The sequence below is a fragment of the Panthera pardus genome, unplaced genomic scaffold, assembly GCF_024362965.1.
Source record: "Panthera pardus isolate Hobbes unplaced genomic scaffold, ASM2436296v1 HiC_scaffold_27, whole genome shotgun sequence".
Lineage (NCBI taxonomy): Eukaryota > Metazoa > Chordata > Mammalia > Carnivora > Felidae > Panthera > Panthera pardus.
In genome coordinates, this window is record NW_026526843.1 from 81,866,974 (window position 1) to 81,888,084 (window position 21,111).

The window sequence follows — 21,111 nt, forward strand, 5'->3', positions numbered from 1 at the left end:
CTCTCTCTCTCAAAAATTAACATTAAAAAATTTAAAAAGACAAATTCTTGATAAAGAATTAGATGTGCTTCTTTAAAAAAGAACTAAATAACAAGATCCAGGTCTCATAGCTATCTTCATTTTGATGTAATAAGTATAAATTTTGAGACATGTGCAAGGACAACACCACAAATGATTGATGGTTTCATTATCACCTCTAAAGAACAGAGTTGAAAACAGGTGTGGGGCAGGGTGGGGGGTGGAGGGCAGAATAATCAAACCAGTTCATGTTTTCCTCTGATGAAGCTCCAGCATTAAAAAGCAGGTATAAGACACTTCCTTTTAGTGAGGCTGGAATTTGCAAGAGGGATTCCAGCCTAGTGCTTTCAGCATGTTTATGCCAAGTTGGCTATGCAAGCTGAATCACTGCCAAGCTGCTTAGATCTCTAGCTGTGCCCTGTAGTCACCTTGAATACAAGTGGAACAGGGCAGGTGGGAACCCAGTGATGTCTGGTTGCCAGGGAAAAGCAGGTTTAGAGGGGGAATGGAAAACTGACACAAAGAGAAAAGAAAGCACTAAGACATCTAAGGGCTCCGAATGCCCTCCCTCCTGTCCCCAACCACAAAAGGTGATGCGACCAGAATAGCATGGGGCATCTGGGGCTAGAATTGGTGTGGTATTTCCCCCCAAATTTCTCCACTGATTGTCCCCTCTACCAGATTCCTACCCTCAGGACTGATATTCAAACATTTGACAAGTGGTAACAAATGAGCACAGACCAAGACTGGCAAATGCCAGTCATAGTACTAGAATAGGGTCCTAGAGGTCTTCCGCTGTGACACACATTACTTAACTGCAGTCACCAGATTGTGGGGGGGTCCCAGAGGTCTTAGAGGCAGGATTAAGGCAGTGGCTCTTTGTCATCTGGCATGAAGTAGATTCAACTCCTCTGCTAACAACTAAGATAGCTGTACTAATACACATCACCCCAAAGGTAGGATGGATAGGGAGAGAGAGGTGGACCTCCTTAAGGCTTTATAAATTAACGTTGTGCAAACAGTTGATGCTTGCATTCATAGGACATCTCACTGATTGAACAGGTGGAAATTTTCCCTCTTGACAGAAGATAAGGTCCAAAAGAGGTTCTGGTGTGCCACTCCAAGCAGCTTTTCAAATTTAGACTCGAGAAAGCTGCTTAACTATGAAAGTAGGGTTATATTTGGGTTAAAAATCTGTTCCCCACCTTTTCATCATCTAGGAAGAAACAAAGCAAGCAACTTGAGATGGGGACCAAAGATTACTGGCCCACACTCCCAGCTTCCCCAGATCTGAACACTGAGACCTGTGTGTCCAGTGGGGCTCTCTCTCCTTGGACTGGGCGCTAACCCCCCTAGGATCCTCCTTCCACAGACTCATCCTTCAATTCATACCCTAGGTTCAATTCTTCTTCCCATAAAGAGCAAGTCTCCAACAGAGAAGGAAATTGGATAAGCTAGATCCTTTAGGCACAGGGAAAACACATCCCCGGACTATGCATGGAGCTCCTGAGCAGTAAGAGAGGAGGTGAGCCATTTTAATGATAAACATTAATTTTTTATTACATTTCTAATCAAATACAACAATAATTTCTTTTCCTTCATTAAAAAAACAACTATTTACAACATTACCAATTTGGGAAAAGATAAACAAAAGAGTAAAAAGAAAGAAAAGTGATTAAAAGACAAATTCCAAGACAGAATAAATAACAGCTTACTTAAATGCCTGCCTGGCCCTGGCTGCTGCCAGAGTGCCAGATCCTCAGCCTCAGAATTAGCAGTAGTTCAAAATATCCTCCAGGTTCAATGTGTCCAAGGGGGGGATTTGGGTGACTTCAAAGAAGACCCTGCAAAAGGAAGAGGGGCCTGCTCAGTGTAAAATGGGCCAAAGCAAACAGGGTCCATGGACTAAGTGGGACATAGGGCTCTTGGTTCCCTATCTTGCTTTAACCCTAAACCAAACAGTAAAGTGAACAGTACTAAATCTTTTTCCTTAAGTGAGGCTAGCCTGCCTCCCAATGGCTAAGCACAAACCCATCCTCACTGGAGCTTGGTACTTACCGGTGAGAATACTTGGAATGCACAGTCTTGAGCCTACTGCAAGGATGCAAAGTCAGCAGGATGTTTAGCTGCTTGACCAAGGGGTGAAGATCAGAGGTCTTGTAGCCACTGCAATACTCCAGGGCAGGAGCCTGGAAGAAGCAACATGAACAGTGACTTTTACCACAGGAAGTAGACCCTTCCTCTCTCTCTACTACACCAAGTCCAAACTTCCTATACATGGTATAGGTAGGGAAGATAGTCAAACATTTCAAAAATGCATACAGTGCAGACACTGACCAACAATTATAGAGTACTTCCTAGAAGACTAGGTTCCAGCTGTGAACTAGTGGTATGGCTATCCATAGTACGTATGTACCATATACCTATACTTACCAGTTGAACATTAGCCCCGTGGTAGGTATTCATGTAAGTCAAAGTCCACTAAAGAATCTAAGGAACATGACTGGCTTTGTAATGTACTTGCTCTCAGGTGAAGAGCGGGTGGCCAGGCAAACCTCAGAATAAACTTAAGGTCCCAAATCAACAGACCACAGGAATTTAAGGCAGCTCCTCTTCCCTGGCTCTAAGAGCTATCATTCCATGCATTTATTTTCTCATTCAATTTTAAGGCTTCCCATTATGTGGCAGAAGTAATATAGCAGAGCATTTGAGAGCAAAGGTTCCAGAGGCAAACTGCTTGGGTTCAAATTCTAGCTCTACCAACAGCAGGAACTTGAGCCAGTTATTAATTTCTTGGCGCCCCAGTTTCCCACCATGCCAAATGGTAATCATTACAGTAATTACATCATAGGATTAAATGAGTTAATATACACAGTGCATATGGAACAGAGTCTAGCACATCGTAAGTGCCTGAGACATGCTAGCTAGGATTAATATTACCAAGTCCTGCATAGGCTGCTGTGAATGCAAAGATAACCCAGATTCCTTCCCCTAAGGAACCTGTAGTGGGGGAGACAGACATGCATGCAGAGAATTACAGAACATGTGGGAAAGGCTATAATGGAAGTGAGAATGGGACACTGGAGGAGCAGAGCAGCAGGACCCATGAACTTTCTCCAGGAGTCACAGAAAGCTTTGTGGAGGAAGGCACACCTGCAATGGGTGTTGAAAGTCAAGTGGGACCTCCACAGGTAGAGAAAAAAAGGTTTATTCTGTAAGGCAGTGGTTTTCTAAAAAATGTCTTAAATTATTTTCCCTGAACTCCTTTTTTTTCAAACATCTTATCTGGAAGCCCAAATATCTTACCTGCAATTAGGGGTGGGAGCTGACAAACCCACCAGTTTGTATCCCTTTACCTTTTACATGGCCCCTGAGACACTTCTAAAGGAATCCCAGGGCTCTGCTGAATACTGTTTAGAAACAACTGCCACAGGGAAAGGGGAATCATTGGCATGCTGAGCAGGGTAGTAACACATAGGGGTAACACATTATATTGAGTGTGTCAAATAAGATCAATGGCCCCATTGTCACTGCACAGGCTCAGACCCCAATGCTTCATCTTGACTATTATGAAAGCCTACTCACTAGTGTTCCCACTTTTGCACTCTCTCATTTAATTCACTTTCTATACTGCTATACCGGTGCTGTTTCCAAAACACAGAAACAGGAGTAGGTCACTCCTCTGCATAAAAACTTTCCAACGCCTTAGTATAGAGTGGGTCTCAGCTTGGTATCAAAGGTCTCTCACAATCTGATGACACCCTATTATTCTGGTCTCATCTCTCACTATTCCCTATTAATATATCCTCTGCTCTATCTATAGAAAGTGCCTTATTCTACCCTGAAAACATCATACTTTTTTCTTATTGCCTTCACATCTTTTCAATTCTCATTCCCTCTACCAAGAATGTCTTCTCTCACACGTTCCTACGAATCTTTCAAGACCCAACTTAAAAGTACCCTCCTCTGTGAAGCCTTTCTTATCTATAGAAGCAGTATACACAGCACAGAGGACTGTGGAGCCATACTACCTGGATTCAGATCAGGGTTGACATTTAGCCAATACTCACTGGTACAGACATGCCAAGTATTAAAACACTGATATATTTCTGTAGTGGTTAGCAAGCAGTTTGCTTCCCTGAGCCCCTCAACTGTCTCCCTCAGCACCTATCACATTTTCCCAGGATCCAAAGGTCAAAGCCTGGCATAGCATGGGGCATCTGGGGCCACAGTTCCAAAGCTATGGCCACATCACCTCTGATTACACAGTAGGTATACAATGTGAACACTGCTCCTAATCCCCAAAGACTAGCTCTGCCCCTCATTAGCAAAATCTGGGAAGTTATTTCTTATCTGTAAAGTAGGGATAATTGTACTGATTTTGTGAGGATTAAACATTAATAAACAAAGTACTCACATCACTGTGTAAGCACTCAATAAATGCTAGCCATTTTTTTCTTTTTCATCAACATCACTGCCATTTGTTGAATGCTTTCTCTGTCCCAAGAAATTTCAGTATGACTTGTCGAGTTCACACAACTGTTTATAAGATTCTTTCTCAGTACACATAGCTTTTCCCAACAGTAGTAGTTCCAGGATTTCTAGGTTGGAAGAGCTTAGGAGTTTCATTTTGTACTGGGGAAGAAGGCTTTAGGCACCTTCCTCTTCAGAGAAGAGCACCATACTGTACCTCTGAGTCCCCCATTAGACACATGGACAGTTGCTTTCACAACTCTGTTTTCTGGGTCTGTGCCTCTCAAATTCTGTTCGAATAAGCTCCCTCAGGGAAGTGGAGAGCAACCTTGCTGAGGGGACTGCATGGGGCAGGGATAAAACGGGGCTAGGTGAGAAGGGGGCCCATCCTACCCTCTGCTGCAGCCAGAATAACTTCAAACGAGTCTGTTTTGTGAAATTGGGCTTTCTTTGGAACAAGGGGTACTGTGACTAAGAAAATAAAATAAAAATTTAAAACCATTGCTGTAAAAGCCCTTTAGGCAGCAAGCTCCTAACACATTGAGGTGTCAAAGAATTTATAACCATGGGTATGCAGCGGTTTTGTCACTGAGTTTCCCATGACCCTAATTTACACCTTCCTCCTGAATGGACCCTGTGTTTTTTTTTTCTTTTTAATTGAAGTACAGGCAACATACAATACTACATTAGTTTCAGGTGTATAACATAGTGATTCAACATTTACATACATTATGAAATGTTCACCAGGATAAGTGTAGCTACCATCTGCCCCCATACAACATTATTACAATATTACTGACAATATTCCCTATGCTGTACTATACATCCTATGACTTATTTATTTTGTAACTGGAAATTTGTACCTTTTAATACCCCTCACCTATTTCATCCATCCCCTCACCCCTCTCCCCTCACCAGTTTGTTCTCCATATTTATGAATGTTTGTTTCATTTTTTTTAGATCCCACATATAAGTGAAATAATACAGTATTTGTCTTTCTCTTAATTCACTTAGTATAATATCCTCTAGGTGTATCCATGTTGTCACAAATGGGAAGATTTTATTCTTTTTTACAGCTAAGTAACATTCCAGTGTGTGTGTGTGTGTGTGTGTACACACCACATCTTCTTTATTCATTCATCCATCAAAGGGCACTTAGGTTGCTGACTCTGTGCTTTTAAATCTCAACCCCTTGCCCCCAGCAAGTGTTTGTTTACCCAATGTCCGAGCTTCTTCATGTAGAGGGCCAGGAGGAAGGAGCCAGCAGCTAGCTTGGAAGCCCTCTCCTGGATATAGTCGTATTCCTGCAGAGTCAACTCACAGATGAAGCGGGACAAAGTCAGCGTCTTCATGCTGGCATGGAGGCACTAAAGGCAGCAAGAACACTGGCTCAGCAACCAATTCAGAAAACCAGCACCAAGCAGAAGACCCCCTGTACCCATTCTCTCTAGTTATCCGAACTCAGGCCTAAATGGCTCTCTGCCTGAACAAGTTACCTCTCCTGCTACCATGACTTATATGAAGGACCCTACCTCCCAAAGTACAGAATCTTTAGTAGGGGTGGGATTCTGAAATTGGCAATGGGATTTGCTCCCTTTAGGGTTTTTAGCCAATTTATCAATTTATCCAACTGTAACTCTGCACCTGGCTCCACCCTAGAAATATTCCATGCCTCAAAAGAACTTCTCTTTTCTTGTTTGACTCTTTTTAAAAATATATATAACCAATAACACACAGACAAAAGTACACACGTGTACTTGTATAATACAATAAATAATTACAAAGTGGCCTCCCCTGTAACTAATACTCAGATGAAGAGAGCTTTACCAGCATCTCCCCCAAATATCCCACATATTCCTTCCTGATCAAGGAATCTTCTTCCCCTCCCCTACGCTGCCTTTACCTAAACTTAAGGGCACGCCACGAAAATCTGCAATTTTGTTACCCCCAAACTTCATAAAGATTGCCAATCTAGGAGGACAGATTGAAGAAGAAATTCCCTAGCACCCCCCCACCACCACAGCCCCTTTCCCTTTTCCTGCCACTCAGGCGGCCACTCTGGGTATGGAAAAGACTAACCCAGTAGTGGGGAGAATGCAGATGTGCCCCCTCCCTCTTACCTTAGCATATCTTCGCAGAAAATGATAGGCAATGGGAATGTTGATATCAAATTTGAGGGTCTGCAGGATGCTGATTTCCATGGTGAGCATCTCATCTCGCTGATAAATATCATCACAGATGTACAGGAAGTCATCCACACAAGGTGGGCAAGATTCCTATGGGTGGAGAGGAGAGACAGTCATAACCAGGCAAAGACAGCTCACTCCTCTCTGCTTTGAGGTAAAAGGCAGTGGGGGAGAGAAGTGAAGGAGAGGAGGCAATAACATGTCCCAGCATAAACCTTCAGGGTAGCTCTGAGAGCAAACTTCTGTTGACTTCAGTAGCCCATCTGAAAAACAAAATCAGAGACATAGGAGAAGTCTGCCCCCAAACTGTACTACTGGAGAGAGAACAGGGCCTCTTGGGGTATATTCTTACTGTTAGAAGTGGTATAATATGACACAGGAACTGGGAGCAATGATCTCTCTATTAATGAGTGAAAACCTGGAATGGAAATCTAAGACTTGCTCTGGGGGAAGGGAGGGAAGGGAGGAAAGGAGACCATGGAAAGTGGAGCTAGAGAGAGAAAATAAGCCCATACTTTGTTTCCTAGTCTAAGAAATTAACATGGCTATTTGGGAGGGGCACTACTAGGGTAGTAGGCAGTGAGAGGCAGGCAGCCACAGAGAGAGCCTAAACAGAGACTGAGGAAGGACTGCAGGGGGTGAGAGGATGTGCTTGGGGGCTAGACTGGGAAGATCCAGACCAGGCCAAGGGTGAGAAGAACCCAGATCCAGGAGCACCTTAACATGTTCTGCCCTCTGCACGTTGAAACTTGGTTGTGGGGAGAAGACTAGGAGGCAGGAAGACCCCCTGAATCTTTTATGCAGCTACACCTAACTGCCCACCCCAGTGTTCTTCCCACATCTTTCTCTATTTTTAGATCTCAGACTAGACCAAGCCTCTAGTCTGCAGACAAGGAAATTGAGGCACAGAAAGAGTATGCAAATAGCTCAAGTTAACACAGCACCTAGCACCAACACCAGGGCAAGAAACTCTCCCTTTCTTTGCTCTACTCACCAGTGGTTCCTTCCTTTCTTCTCTTCTCATACCATTTCCACACCTCCCCTTGCAAAAGTCTTTCTGTATTTCCCTACCCCCCACAGGAGGGGAACACACCCCTTCTCCAAAAACATAGTGGGGCCCTTCGTCCTGATAACCAGAAGAGGAGTGCTCCTGGTTCCAAGATTTGCTAAGTAGTGCCTCTTTGCACTCTGCTCCTCCTTCTGCTGTTGGCCAGTGACTCCCAACTTCTTTTTAACCCCCTTGGGGCTGAGGCATGGAGCACTTGCTAAGCCATAAAGATGGCCCTAGGTAGGGGAAGGAAGGAGGAGGGTGAGGAGGGAAGGAGAGAGGGAAGGAGAGCAAAGAATGAACCAGGGAGTGAGTGAACAGGGAAGGAAATAAGCCACACAGGGAAGCAATAAACGAGAAAGAAAGAGACACAGTGAGGGAGGAAAAAAGGAGAGAGGGAGAAGGGAAAGGAGGCTAGGGATAAAGGAAGGGATGGAGGGAGGAAGTGAGTCAGAGAAGGTGGGAAGGAAGGAGAGACCTAGAGAGGGAGGGAAAGAGGATGAAGGGAGCATGGGTGGGAGGAAGTGAACATGTTAGAGGGAGCTATCAAGAGGTAGAGCTTAGAGGGAGCAGACAGTGAGGGGGAACAAGAGAACCAGGGAGCAAGTGAGTAGGGAAGGAAGTGAACCAGAGAGGGAAGTAGGAAAAGAGTAAGGGAGGGCAGGAGAAAAGAGCAGAGAAGCAAGGGAAGAAGATGGGAGGAGGATGGGAAATAGCTAGAATTAGAGACAGTCATGGTGCCAGAGTACCAGGGAGCAAGGGTGGGAGATAGGGTGGGAAGGAGCCCTCAAGGAAGGGAGAGAAGGCATTTACAGAAAAGGGAGGAAGGGAGGATGGGAGGGGGAAGCAAAAGAGGAGGAGGGAGGAAGCCTGAAAGGAATGAGGTGGGGACTAAGGAGAAATGGGACAGGGGAAGAGAGCAAGGGAAGGGAAAAGAAAAGGAGGGAAGAAGTAAGGGAGGGTGGGAAGAAGATTGAGTGGAACAGAGTAAGGGGTTATGGCAGAAAGAGAGACACAGAAGGAGGGATGGATGGAATTAGGTTGGGAGGAGGGGAGAGAGGGAACTAGGGAAGGAGAGAAACAGTGATAGAAGAAGTGATGCAGGAAGGAAACCCAGTTTGGAGTGGATGAGTGCATAAGGCAGGGATGGAGGAATGAGGGAGGGATAGACAGAAGGCTGGAAAAAGGAAGGGAGCTAGAGAGCAAGGGCAGAAGTGAAGCAAGGAGGGAAGTGAAGCAAGAGCTGTAAGAAAGGGAAGGAGAGAGGAAGCAAGGAGCAAAAAAGGGAGGACTGAAATGAGGGAGGGAGGTCCGTGATCACGGTAGGGAGTGAAGGAGTGAAGGAGGGAGGGAAGCATGAAGCAAGTTAGGGATAAAGTTGGAGAGGGAGTGAGCGAGGGATCACAAAAACAAACCTACAGCTCTAAAGCTCTTTGAATGCAGTAAAAGTCACTATCTCTCTGCTTCTAAACCCAAGGTTTCACACAACTAGCCTATCTATAGAAAAATAAGTTGAACAAGATCATTTAGCATCTAAAGAAGAGGAAAGAACCAGATAAATGAGATGGATTATGGTTATAAAGGAAAGGCCTGCTACTTGCTTTTATAATGCTACTTCAAAAATAACTATTTCACCTGGACTCATTACCATCTACACGAGGTCATTTTCTCTTAAATGTCTCCAGCACTCAGGTTTGGAACTGCTTTCTTATATATGAAGTTCAAGACTCCACTAGGTAGAGATGGAGTTGGCAGAAGAAAAAAAGGGTGTGGTAGGAGGGCACAGAATTATGGATCAACAGGAAGATTTACAAAGAACAACCTATTTACCTAGGCACATAACCACATACACACGTCTTCAAAGAGGAAATGAAAGAACTCTGCGGACGCCAGGAAACAAACACACCGCGACTGCCACCTAACACAAGCTTCATTGCTAAGAAAGAGACCAAAAAAGGTAGGCAATATTATTTGTGTTTGTATGTATGTATCTGTACACGCACACACACACACACACACACACACACACAGGCACACGTATATGCAAGTATAAACATGTATGTGTTTGTGTGCATATACATGTATATGATACATGCACACATATGCATACATACATACTGATTTTTGTAAACATACACGTACATACACATCTGACTCAGACAGAAACTTGATTAATTTTCTCCAGGCTCTATGAACTCGGGCTCACCTCAAATTTTGCTGCAATCAGAAACGCAGTGGAACCAAGGAGTTGGAGCTTGTCCCTCTTGCATATTACCTCCATAAGGTAGTGATCCACCAGTTTCACTGCCAAGTACAGGGTCTCATGACTCATCTCAAAGGTCATCTGGAGTAATACACAAACAGGAATCTGCATATTGTCCCACCCCAAAGCCACACCCAGCAGATCTAACCACCTGGTCTGCAGCATGGTGGACAGTGGAGCTACCAGGCCTGGCCAGCCTACACTCTGCTATGAATGTGGGCATTCCTTCAGCTAGGTGCCTGGCCATATCTCCTGTGCCTTTGAGGACCTGGATAATTCTCGCCTTACACAATGAGGTAGATGATCAGTCTTACAAAAGAGATGCTCTGTCTTCTCTATGAGCACCTCGAGTGAACACACCCTCTTGCCTTGGTCTCCAATACCTAGAGTCTTGCTTTCCCCACTTGCTACTACATTATATGGTGAACTCCCCCAAAGAGATCATGTTTATTTAGCTCTAAAATACAGAGACCTGTTTATTATTCGTTCATTAGTGTTTCTTCCCAATTAGATATACTATTAGAATATATGAATTGGGAACAAGTACCAATAGCACCATTTGGAAGTGAGCTGAGGGACTAGAGAAGCCAAGATGAGATTAAAACATTAGTACTATAATCCTCCTTCCCCTTTTTCTCTTATCTATCCTTGTCTTGCCTTCACCAGCTCGAGGAAACCACCTCCTATAACTCTAGACCCAGTGTTAGTGCTGGCCCATATGGCTTACCTCACAGAGGTATCATCCTCAGAGAACTGCTACTTTCCATTATTACCTTTTTTTCTTTCAGTAATTATTTGACCTCAGTTTCTTAATACTTAAGGTGGTAGTCATTACCTACTTCATTTGCATGAACTCTGTCCATCTCTTTCTTATGACATTGCTTTGGAAAATGTGGTAGGCAGAATAAAATGTTCATATTCTAATCCCCAGGACCTATGAATATGTTACTTTACATGGCAAAGGGAAATTAAAATAGAATATGGAATTAAGATTGTAGTCAACCAAATTTAAAATAGGGTGATTATCCTGGATCATCTGCATGGACCCAATGAAATCACAAGGGCTCTTAAAAGTGGAAGAGGCAGGAGAGAGTAATGCAGTTTGAGAAAGACTCTTCTGGCCATTGCTGGCCTTGAGTTACCTCTGTGAGTAAATGACAAAGCCAATGGGTGCATAGCCTCTTTCCAGTACCTCACATAGGCACATGGTTACCCATGTGGCACACTGTTACAACATGGTAACATCTAAAGTGTAGGTAATATCTGAATGAATGGTTGAAATTTGGAGTCAAATATTCAAATGAGCAGCAGTGTCAGTTATAGTAATCCTCCTTCCTTGAATGTAAGACAGTACTCTTCTAAAATAATTCTACCACCTGGGACTACATAGAACAAGTCTAATTGTTCTTGTGACAGCCCTTCAGCTACTGAAGAAACTTATCACGTCTCCTATAAATTTCCATTCTAGACCAAATAACGTGATTTCCTCTATTCTTCACATGATATGGTTTTCTGTCCCTCAGCATCAGGCTCAAAATGAGGAGCCTAACTTTGTGCCAGTTAGAGAAAAGTGGCAGTGCTTTGGATAATTCAAGTAGCTACAATAAACAAAGACAAGAAGCCTATAGCAAGGTTCTCTCCCTCACAAACTGCCTTTGGCTAGCACACCCTTCTAATTAATTGTTCATAAATGATTATGCTCCTTATCTGGGGATAAGCAAGAAACAAGAGGGAAGTAATAAATTAAAAAACCTATAAAAAATATAAAGATTACTCTTAGTCTCAAACTAGGAGACAAATCTGACAAAATTTATCACAAATTCCAAAACTCAAAGACCATCCTCTGCAAAGATAAATAAATGGAGAAAATTGCCCAAATATATGAAAAAGACCAACTAATTTTTCAAGGGGAAATGTTCTGAGAAAACCAGAGCAAGTGTCTATTTATGAAGCCTTTTCATTGCAAAGAACTGAAATAAACTTTTTAAAAGCATATCCTCGACAAGATCTGAGAGGACACTGAATCTAAGAAGAGAACACTCTGGGATCCGGAAAGACTAGTTTCTGATGAAAAATCACTTAATTAAAAAAAAATGTAATAGAGAAAGCGAACAGTACATTCAGTTATGACAAAAATCAAATCAATTATTCTAAAGGCTGCTTTAAGAAATTCTCCCAGAAATGAGAGACGAGAGAGTTGAAAATATGAAAGAAAAGTTGAGATACAAAAACAAATTATGGAATTACACATGCACACATGCACATACACACACAGAATGAGAGAAGAGAAATAATAAGTAACAGATAGATAGATAGATAGATAGATAGATAGATAGATACAAATTTCTCTGAGCCAGTCTCTCCTCTACCCATCCAAGATGCCAAAAGGCAAGAAGACTAAGGGGAAGAAGGTGGCCCTGTCCCCTGCTGTGGCAAAACAGCAGGAGGTCAAGAAGATGGTCAATCCCGTTTGAGAAAAGGCCCAAGAATTTTGGCATCAGATAGGACACCCATCCCAAAAGGGACCTCATTCACTTGTCTAATAGCCCTGCTACATCCGGCTGCAGCAGGAAAGGGCTATTCTCTCTATATAAATATCTAAAAGTACCTCCTGCGATTTACCAGTTCACCTAGGCCTTGCACCACCAAACAGCTACTCAACTGGTTAAGCTGGCCCAACAAATATAGACCAGAGACAAAGCAAGAGAAGCAGCAGAGATTGTTGGCCCAGGCTCAGAAGAAAGCTGCCAGCAAAGGGGATGTCCCCACTAAGAGGCCACCTGTCCTTTGAGCTGGGGTTAATACTGTCACCACCTTGGTGGAAAACAAGAAGGCTCAGCATGATGTGGCTCCGATTCAGATGGTTGTTTTCCTGCCTGCCCTGTGTTATAAGATGAGGGTTCCCTACTGCATCAAAGAGAAGGCCAGGCTGGGCGTCTGGTCCACAGGAAGACCTGCACCACTGTCGCCTTCACACAAGTTAACTCCAAAGACAAAGGAGCTCTGACTAAGCTGGTGGAAGTAATTAGGACCAATCACAATGACAGATACGATGGGATCCGTCGACGCTGGGGAGGCAACATCCTGGGTTCAAAGTTGGTGGCTGCATTGCCAAGCTGGAAAAGGCAAAGGCTAAAGAACTGGCCACTACACTGGCTAAGTGTATGCTGTTGAATTTTATGTACACCAAAGTAATGAAAATTCTATTATGTCAAAGTAATGAATTTTATGTACATCAAAGTAATGAAAAAAACTCTTTTTCAAAGAAAATTTCTCTGAAGCAAAGACAGATTTATTCTTCAGACTGAAAGGACTCACAATATAATGGACAAAGTTAAGGAAAACAGAAATGTCAAAAATAATTCTTTGTAGGGAAGGTGATGCATTAAACAACAATAATATGGATCTAAGTCTCAATTATATTGACTACACATAGAAGCAAAAATAAACTACAAGTGTGCAAATTATCTTACTTGAGAGGCAATTAACAGATCAGGTTCACTAAAGGAGTTGATTTTTTTTAATGTTTATCAATTTCTGAGAGAGAAAGAGAGAGAGAGTGAACAGGAGAGGAGCAGACAAATAGGGAGACAAAATCAGAACCAGGCTCCAGGCTCTGAGCTGTCAGCACACAGCCTGACCCGGGGCTTGAACTCACAGGCCAAGAGGTCATGACCTGAGCTGAAATCGGCTGCTTAACTGACTGAGCCACCCAAGCACCCTAAAGAGTTGATTAAATAATAGACTCTATCCGTATAATAGAATATTATGCAACAGCTGGAAAAATTGCTAAGACGTTCTAAAAGAGCAAGTTGCAGAACAATGTGTACAGCATGACCTATTCATGTAACAAAAATATCACAAAACCCACACTCATTAAAAAGTGGTATTTTTAGGGACGCCTGGGTGGCTCAGTTGGTTAAGTGTCCGACTTCATCTCAGGTCATGATCTCACAGATTGTGGGTTCAAGCCCCGTGGTGGGCTCTGCTGACAGCTCAGAGCTTGGATTCTGCTTCAAATTCTGTGTCTCCCTCTCTCTCTGTCCCTCCCCCACTTACACTCTGTCTCTATCAAAAATAAATAAACATTTAAAAAAAATTTTAAGATAAAAATTTAAATAAATTTCAAAATGGTATTTTTATATGTATACATATGTCTATATATGTGTGCATTCATGTATTCCTCATAAAATGTAAGATTTTTAAAGAAAGATAGGGTGAGCTCGAGCCCCCCATCTGGGCAGCTCGAGCCTCTCTGCCAGTAAGCACAAGCCCCGCTTCAGTTTGCAGAGAAGATGGTGGCATAGGAGGACGCTTGGCTCACCTCGTCCTGCTGATCGCTTAGATTCCACCCACATCTGCCTAAATAACCCAGAAAACCGCCAGAATACTAGCAGAATGGACTCTCCAGAGCCAAGTGTAGACAAGGGGCCCAGGGAAGAGGGTAGGAAGGGTGGAGAGGGGGCGCATGCTACAGGGACTGGCAGGAGGGAGCTGGGGCAGTGGAGGGGCAGCCCAATGGGCGAGGCAGAACCCCCGAGTCTGACTTGCAAAAGCGGAGGAGCCAGACGGAGTGAGTTCTGACAGCCAGCAGGACTTAACATCTGGAATATTAAAAGTCAACAGCTCTGCTCTCAGAGAGCAGGGAGGGCGGGAGGATACCAGGACGGAAAGTTGTTGAGCCCCAGAAGACAGAGCTCAGTTTGGCGGGGAATAAAGGCGCTGGCCAGCGCCATCTCCCTCTCCCATCCCCCAGCCAAAATCCCAAACGGAACCAGTTCCCATCACCGAACTTGCTTGCACCGTGCAAACTCCCAATGCTGTGATTCTGTGGATCCATCCCTCTGACGGGTCTGCCTCCCTCCCAGGGCTGCAGGGACCCTCCCGAAGCAGTCCAATGATGGCAAAGTGAGCTAAGCCTGCCCCTCCCGCCCCTGTGCACCTTGCGGATCCACCCATCCACCCCGGCTAATATGCCAGAACCCATCAAAGCAGCACCACAAGCCTGGCAGTGTGCAAGTAGCCCAGACAGGGGCCACACCACTCCACAGTCAGTCCTGCCCCTGGGAGAGGGGAGATAAGCTACACACCAGTCTGACTGTGGCCCCAGCCGTGGGCTGGGGGCAGACATCCGGTCTGACTGCGGCCCCGCCCACCAACACAAGTTACTCCAGATAGCACAGGGGAAGTGCCCTGCAGTTCCACGCCACCCCAGGGACTATCCAAAATGATGAAACGGAAGAATTCTTCTCAAACGAAACCCCAGGAAGTAGCAACAGCTAACGAATTGATCAAAAACGATTTAAGCAATATAATGGAACAAGAATTTAGAATAATAGTCATAAAATTAATCACTAGGCTTGAAAAAAGTATACAGGACAGCAGAGAATCTATTGCTACAGAGATTAGGGGACTAAGAAACAGTCATGAGGAGCTAAAAAATGCTATAAATGAGGTGCAAAATAAAATAGAAAGGAGCACAGCTCGGATTGAAGAGGCAGAGGAGAGAATAGGTGAATTAGAAGATAAAATTATGGAAACAGAGGAAGCTAAGAAAAAGAGAGATAAAAAAAATCCAGGAGCATGAGGGGAGAATTAGAGAACTAAGTGATGCAATGAAACGGAACAATAGCTGTATCATAGGAATTCCAGAAAAGGAAGAAAGAGAGAAAGGGGCTGAAGGTATACTTCAACAAATCATAGCTGAGAAGTTCCCTGATCTGGGGAAGGAAAAAGGCATTGAAATCTAAGAGGCACAGAGAACTCCCTTCAGATATAACTTGAATCAATCTTCTGCACAACATATCATAGCGAAACTGGCAAAATACAAGGATAAAGAGAAAATTCTGAAGGCAGCTAGGGATAAGCACGCTCTAACATGTAAGGGGAGACCAATAAGTCTAGTGGCAGATCTATCTACTGAAACTTGGCAGGCCACAAAGGAACCACAGGAAATCTTCAATGTGTTGAACAGAAAAAATATGCAGCCGAGAATCCTTTATCCACCAAGTCTGTCAATCAGAATAGGAGAGATAAATGTCTTCCCAAACAAACAAAAACTGAAGGAATTCATCACCACTAAACCAGCCCTACAAGAGATCCTAAGGGGGAATTCTGTGAGTGAAATGTTGCAAGGACCACAAAGTACCAGAGACATCACTACAAGCATGAAACCTACAGACATCACAATGACTCTAAACCTATATCTTTCTATAATAACACTGAATGTAAATGGACTAAATGCTCCAACCAAAAGACATAGGGTGTCAGAATGGATAAAAAAACAAGACCCATCTATTTTCTGTCTACAAGACACTCATTTTAGACCTGAGGATACCTTCAGATTGAAAATGAGGGGATGGAGAACTATCTATCATGCTATTGGAAGTCAAAAGAAAGCTGGAGTAGCCATACTTATATCAGACAAACTAGACTTTCAATTAAAAGCTGTAACAAGAGGTGAAGAAGGGCATTATATAATAATCACAGGGTCTATCTATCAGGAAGAGCTAACAATTATAAATGTCTATGTGCCGAATACGGGAGCCCCCAAATGTATAAAACAATTAATCACAAACATAAGCAATCTTATTGATAAGAATGTGGTAATTGCAAGGGACTTTAATACTCCACTTACAGCAAAGGATAGATCATCCAGACACAGGATCAATAAAGAAACAAGGGCCCTGAATGATACATTGGATCAGATGGACCTGACAGATATATTTACAACTCTGCATCAAAAAGCAACAGAATATACTTTCTTCTCGAGTGCACATGGAACATTCTCCAAGATAGATCATATACTGGGTCACAAAACAGCCCTTCATAAGTATAAAAGAATTGAGATCATACCATGCACACTTGCAGACCACAGTGCTATCAAGCTTGAACTCAACCACAGGAAAAAGTATAGAAAACCTCCAAAAGCATGGAGGTTAAAGAACACCCTACTAAAGAATGAATGGGTCAACCAGGCAATTAGAGAAGAAACTTAAAAATATATGGAAAATGAAAATGAAAATACAACAATCCAAAAGCTTTGGGATGCAGCAAAGGCAGTCCTCAGAGGAAAATTCATTGCAATCCAGGCCTATCTCAAGAAACAAGAAAAATCCCAAATACAAAATCTACAGCACACTTAAGGAAATAGAAGCAGAACAGCAAAGACACCCCAAACCCAGCAGAAGAGAAATAATAAAGATCAGAGAAGAAATAAACAATATAGAATCTAAAAATATTGGAGAGCAGATCAATGAAACCAAGAGTTGGTTTTTTGAAAAAATAAACAAAAGTGATAAACCTCTAGCCAGGCTTCTCAAAAAGAAAAGGGAGATGACCCAAACAGATAAAATCATGAATGAAAATGGAATTATTACAACCAATCTCTCAGAAATACAAGAAATTATCAGGGAATACTATGAAAAATTGTATGCCAACAAAATGGACAACCTGGAAGAAATGGACAAATTCCTAAGCACCCACACACTTCCAAAACTCAAACAGGAAGAAACAGAAAACTTGAACAGACCCATAACCAGGGAAGAAATTGAATCAGTTATCAAAAATCTCCCAACAAATAAGAGTTCAGGACCACATGGCTTCCCTGGGGAATTCTACCAGACATTTAAATCAGAGATAATACTTATCCTTCTCAAGCTGTTCCAAAAAATAGAAAGGGAAGGAAAACCTCCAGACTCATTCTATAAAGCCAGTATTACTTTGATTCCTAAACCAGACAGAGACCCAGCAAAAAAAGAAAACTACAGGCCAATATCCCTGATGAATATGGATGCAAAAATTCTCAATAAGATACTAGCAAATCAAATTCAACAGCATATAAAAAGAATTATACACCATGATCAAGTGGGATTCATTTCTGGGCTGGAGGGCTGATTCAACATTCACAAATCAATGTGATACATCACATTAATAAAAGAAAATATAAGAACCATATGATCCTGTCAATCGATGCAAAGAAAGCATTTGACAAAATTCAGCATCCTTTCTTAATAAAAACCCTCGAGAAAGTTGGGATAGAAGGAACATACTTAAACATCATCAAAGCCACTTATGAAAAGCCCACAGCTAATATCATCCTCAATGGGGAAAAACTGAGAGCTTTCTCCCTGAGATCAGGAACACGACAGGGATGTCCACTCTCACCGCTGTTGTTTCACACAGTGTTGGAAGTTCTAGCATCAGCAATCAGGACAACAAAAGGAAATCAAAGGCATCCAAATTGGCAAAGATGAAGTCAAGCTTTCACTTTTTGCAGATGACATGATCTTATACACGGAAAACCCGATAGACTCCACCAAAAGTCTGCTAGAACTGATACATGAATTCAGCAAAGTCGCAGGATACAAAATCAATGTACAGAAATCAGTTGCATTCTTATACACTTAATAATGAAGCAACAGAAAGACAAATAAAGAAACTGATCCCATTCACCATTGCACCAAGAAGCATGAAATACCTAGGAATAAATTAACCAAAGATGTAAAAGATCTGTATGCTGAAAACTATAGAAATCTTATGAAAGAAATTGAAGAAGATATAAAGAAATGGAAAAACATTCCATGCTCATGGATTGGAAGAATAAATATTGTTAAAATGTCAATACTACCCAAAGCTATCTACACATTCAATGCAATCCCAATCAAAATTGCACCAGCATTCTTCTCGAAGCTAGAACAAGCAATCCTAAAATTTGTATGAAACCACAAAAGGCCCCGAATAGCCAAAGTAATTTTGAAGAAGAAGTCCAAAGCAGGACGCATCACAATCCCAGACTTTAGCCTCTACTACAAAGCTGTCATCATCAAGACAGCATGATATTGGCACAAAAACAGACACATAGACCAATGGAATAGAATAGAAACCCCAGAACTAGACCCACAAAAGTATGGCCAACTAATCTTTGACAAAGCAGGAAAGAATATCCAATGGAAAAAAAGACAGTTTCTTTAACAAATGGTGCTGGGAGAACTGGACAGCAACATGCAGAAGGATGAAACTAGACCACTCTCTAACACCATTCACAAAAATAAACTCAAAATGGATAAAGGACCTGAATGTGAGACAGGAAACCATCAAAACCCTAGAGGAGAAAGCAGGAAAAAACCTCTCTGACCTCAGCCTCAGCAATTTCTTACTTGACACATCCCCAAAGGCAAGGGAATTAAAAGCAAAAATGACCTATTGGGACCTCGTGAAGATAAAACCTGCTGCACTGTAAAGGAAACAATCAACAGAACTAAAAGGCAACCAACTGAATGGGAAAAGATATTTGCAAATGACATATCAGACAAAGGGCTAGTATCCAAAATCTAAAGAGCTCATCAAACTCCACACCTGAAAAACAAATAATCCAGTGAAGAAATGGGCAGAAAACATGAATAGACTCTTCTCTAAAGAAGACATCCAGATGGCCAACAGGCACATGAAAAGATGCTCAATGTCACTCCTCATCAGGGAAATACAAATCTAAACCACACTCAGATATCACCTCATGCCAGTCAGCGTGGCTAAAATGAACAAATCAGGAGACTACAGGTGCTGGAGAGGATGTGGAGAAACGGGAACCCTCTTGCACTGTTGGTGGGAATGCAAACTGGTGCAGCCACTCTGGAAAACAGTGTGGAGGTTCCTCAAAAAATTAAAAGTAGATCTAACCTATGACCCAGCAATAGCACTGTTAGGAATTTACCCAAGGGATGCAGGAGTGCTGATGTAGAGGGGCACTTGTACCACATTATTTATAGCAGCACTTTCAACAATAGCCAAATTATGGAAGGAGCCTAAATGTCCATCAACTGATGAATCTGTGAAGAAATTGTGGTTTATATGCACAATGGAATACTACATGGCAAAGAGAAAGAATGAAACATGGCCTTTTGTAGCAACATGACTGGAACTGGAGAGTGTTATGCTAAGTGAAGTAAGTCATACAGAGAAAGACAGATACCATATGCTTTCACTCTTATGAGGATCCTGAGAAACTTAACAGAAGACCATGGGGGAGGGGAAGGGAAAAAAAAAGAGGTTAGAGATGGAGGGAGCCAAAACATAAGAGATGCTTAAAAAACTGAAAACAAACTGAGGGTTGATGGGGGGTGGGAGGGAGGTGAGGGTGGGTGATGGATATTGAGGAGGGCACCTTTTGGGATGAGCACTGGGTGTTGTATGGAAACCAATTTGACAATAAATTTCATATTTAAAAAAATATAATAATACAAAAAATAAAAAATATCTGGAATGATACACACTAATTTATTGTTGTTACCTCTGAGGAATAAAAGCGTTGTTGATTTTATTCATATATATATACACAAATATATATGAAAACATACACACATATTATAAACATTTATTAATTTTGCAGTTAAAAAATTGTATAGGGCAGAGTTTAAAGTGAGAAGGAGGGGTTGAAGAAATGTCAGGAGAAATGAACCAAACAATGATTGTCAATGGTTATCACACTTCCCTTAGACTTTGATAATATAAGCAGAAAAATAAGTTAGCATATAAATTATATAATAAAGTCAAAAATAATTGATACAATGATCTATGTATTCTAAAGAGAATCCTATTTTCTACAAACATCAGTGAATCATTTATAAAAACCCATTATATTTAAATCCATGAAGAAAATCTCATTAAGAAAAACAGAAATTATTCAAGTCACTTTCTCAATATACAATACAATAAATCTAGAAATTGGCAATAAAAGAATAAACCAAATAAAGAAAAGCAAAGCATTTGAAAAAAATGGTAAGAACTGTTTTTGACAATATAGAAAGAAACAAATCCTAGGTCAACAAAGAAATAAAAATTGCACTTGCAGATTATTGAGGGAAAAAAACTAAGATAGCTACAATGCTACTTTTCAAAATTAATGGAATGTAATCAGAACTGCTACTCAGAAGAAAACGTATGCCTTTAAAGCTTTTATCATGAAGTCAGAAACAATTACAACAGACTAAGCACTCATTTCAAGAAGATAGGGAAAACATAAATTTTAATAAACTAAGAGTAAAATAAAGATGAAAGCAAATGTCAAAAATTTTTAAAAAGGAGAAGTTATACATATATCCATGAGCTGGTTCTTTGACCAGAAA

General features: G+C 41.9%; 1 protein-coding gene and 1 pseudogene across 2 annotated transcripts in view; one reads left to right on the forward strand and one right to left on the reverse strand.

Annotated features, from left to right (window-relative positions):
• Positions 1-1,551: 1,551 nt before the first annotated feature.
• Positions 1,552-21,111, reverse strand: part of CCNB3 (cyclin B3) — a 60,199-nt gene continuing 40,639 nt past the window's right edge. For both annotated transcript variants that reach the window (XM_053891624.1, XM_019417505.2), the window contains 5 exons: positions 9,932-10,069; positions 6,612-6,767; positions 5,709-5,858; positions 2,077-2,207; positions 1,552-1,862 (listed from right to left, as the gene is read on the reverse strand). In XM_053891624.1, coding sequence (XP_053747599.1) covers positions 1,790-1,862; positions 2,077-2,207; positions 5,709-5,858; positions 6,612-6,767; positions 9,932-10,069 — 648 coding nt within the window. In that variant the 3' untranslated portion in view covers positions 1,552-1,789. The remainder of the gene's footprint in view (positions 1,863-2,076; positions 2,208-5,708; positions 5,859-6,611; positions 6,768-9,931; positions 10,070-21,111) is intronic.
• LOC109248105 (60S ribosomal protein L7a-like) lies at positions 12,367-13,296 on the forward strand (annotated as a pseudogene).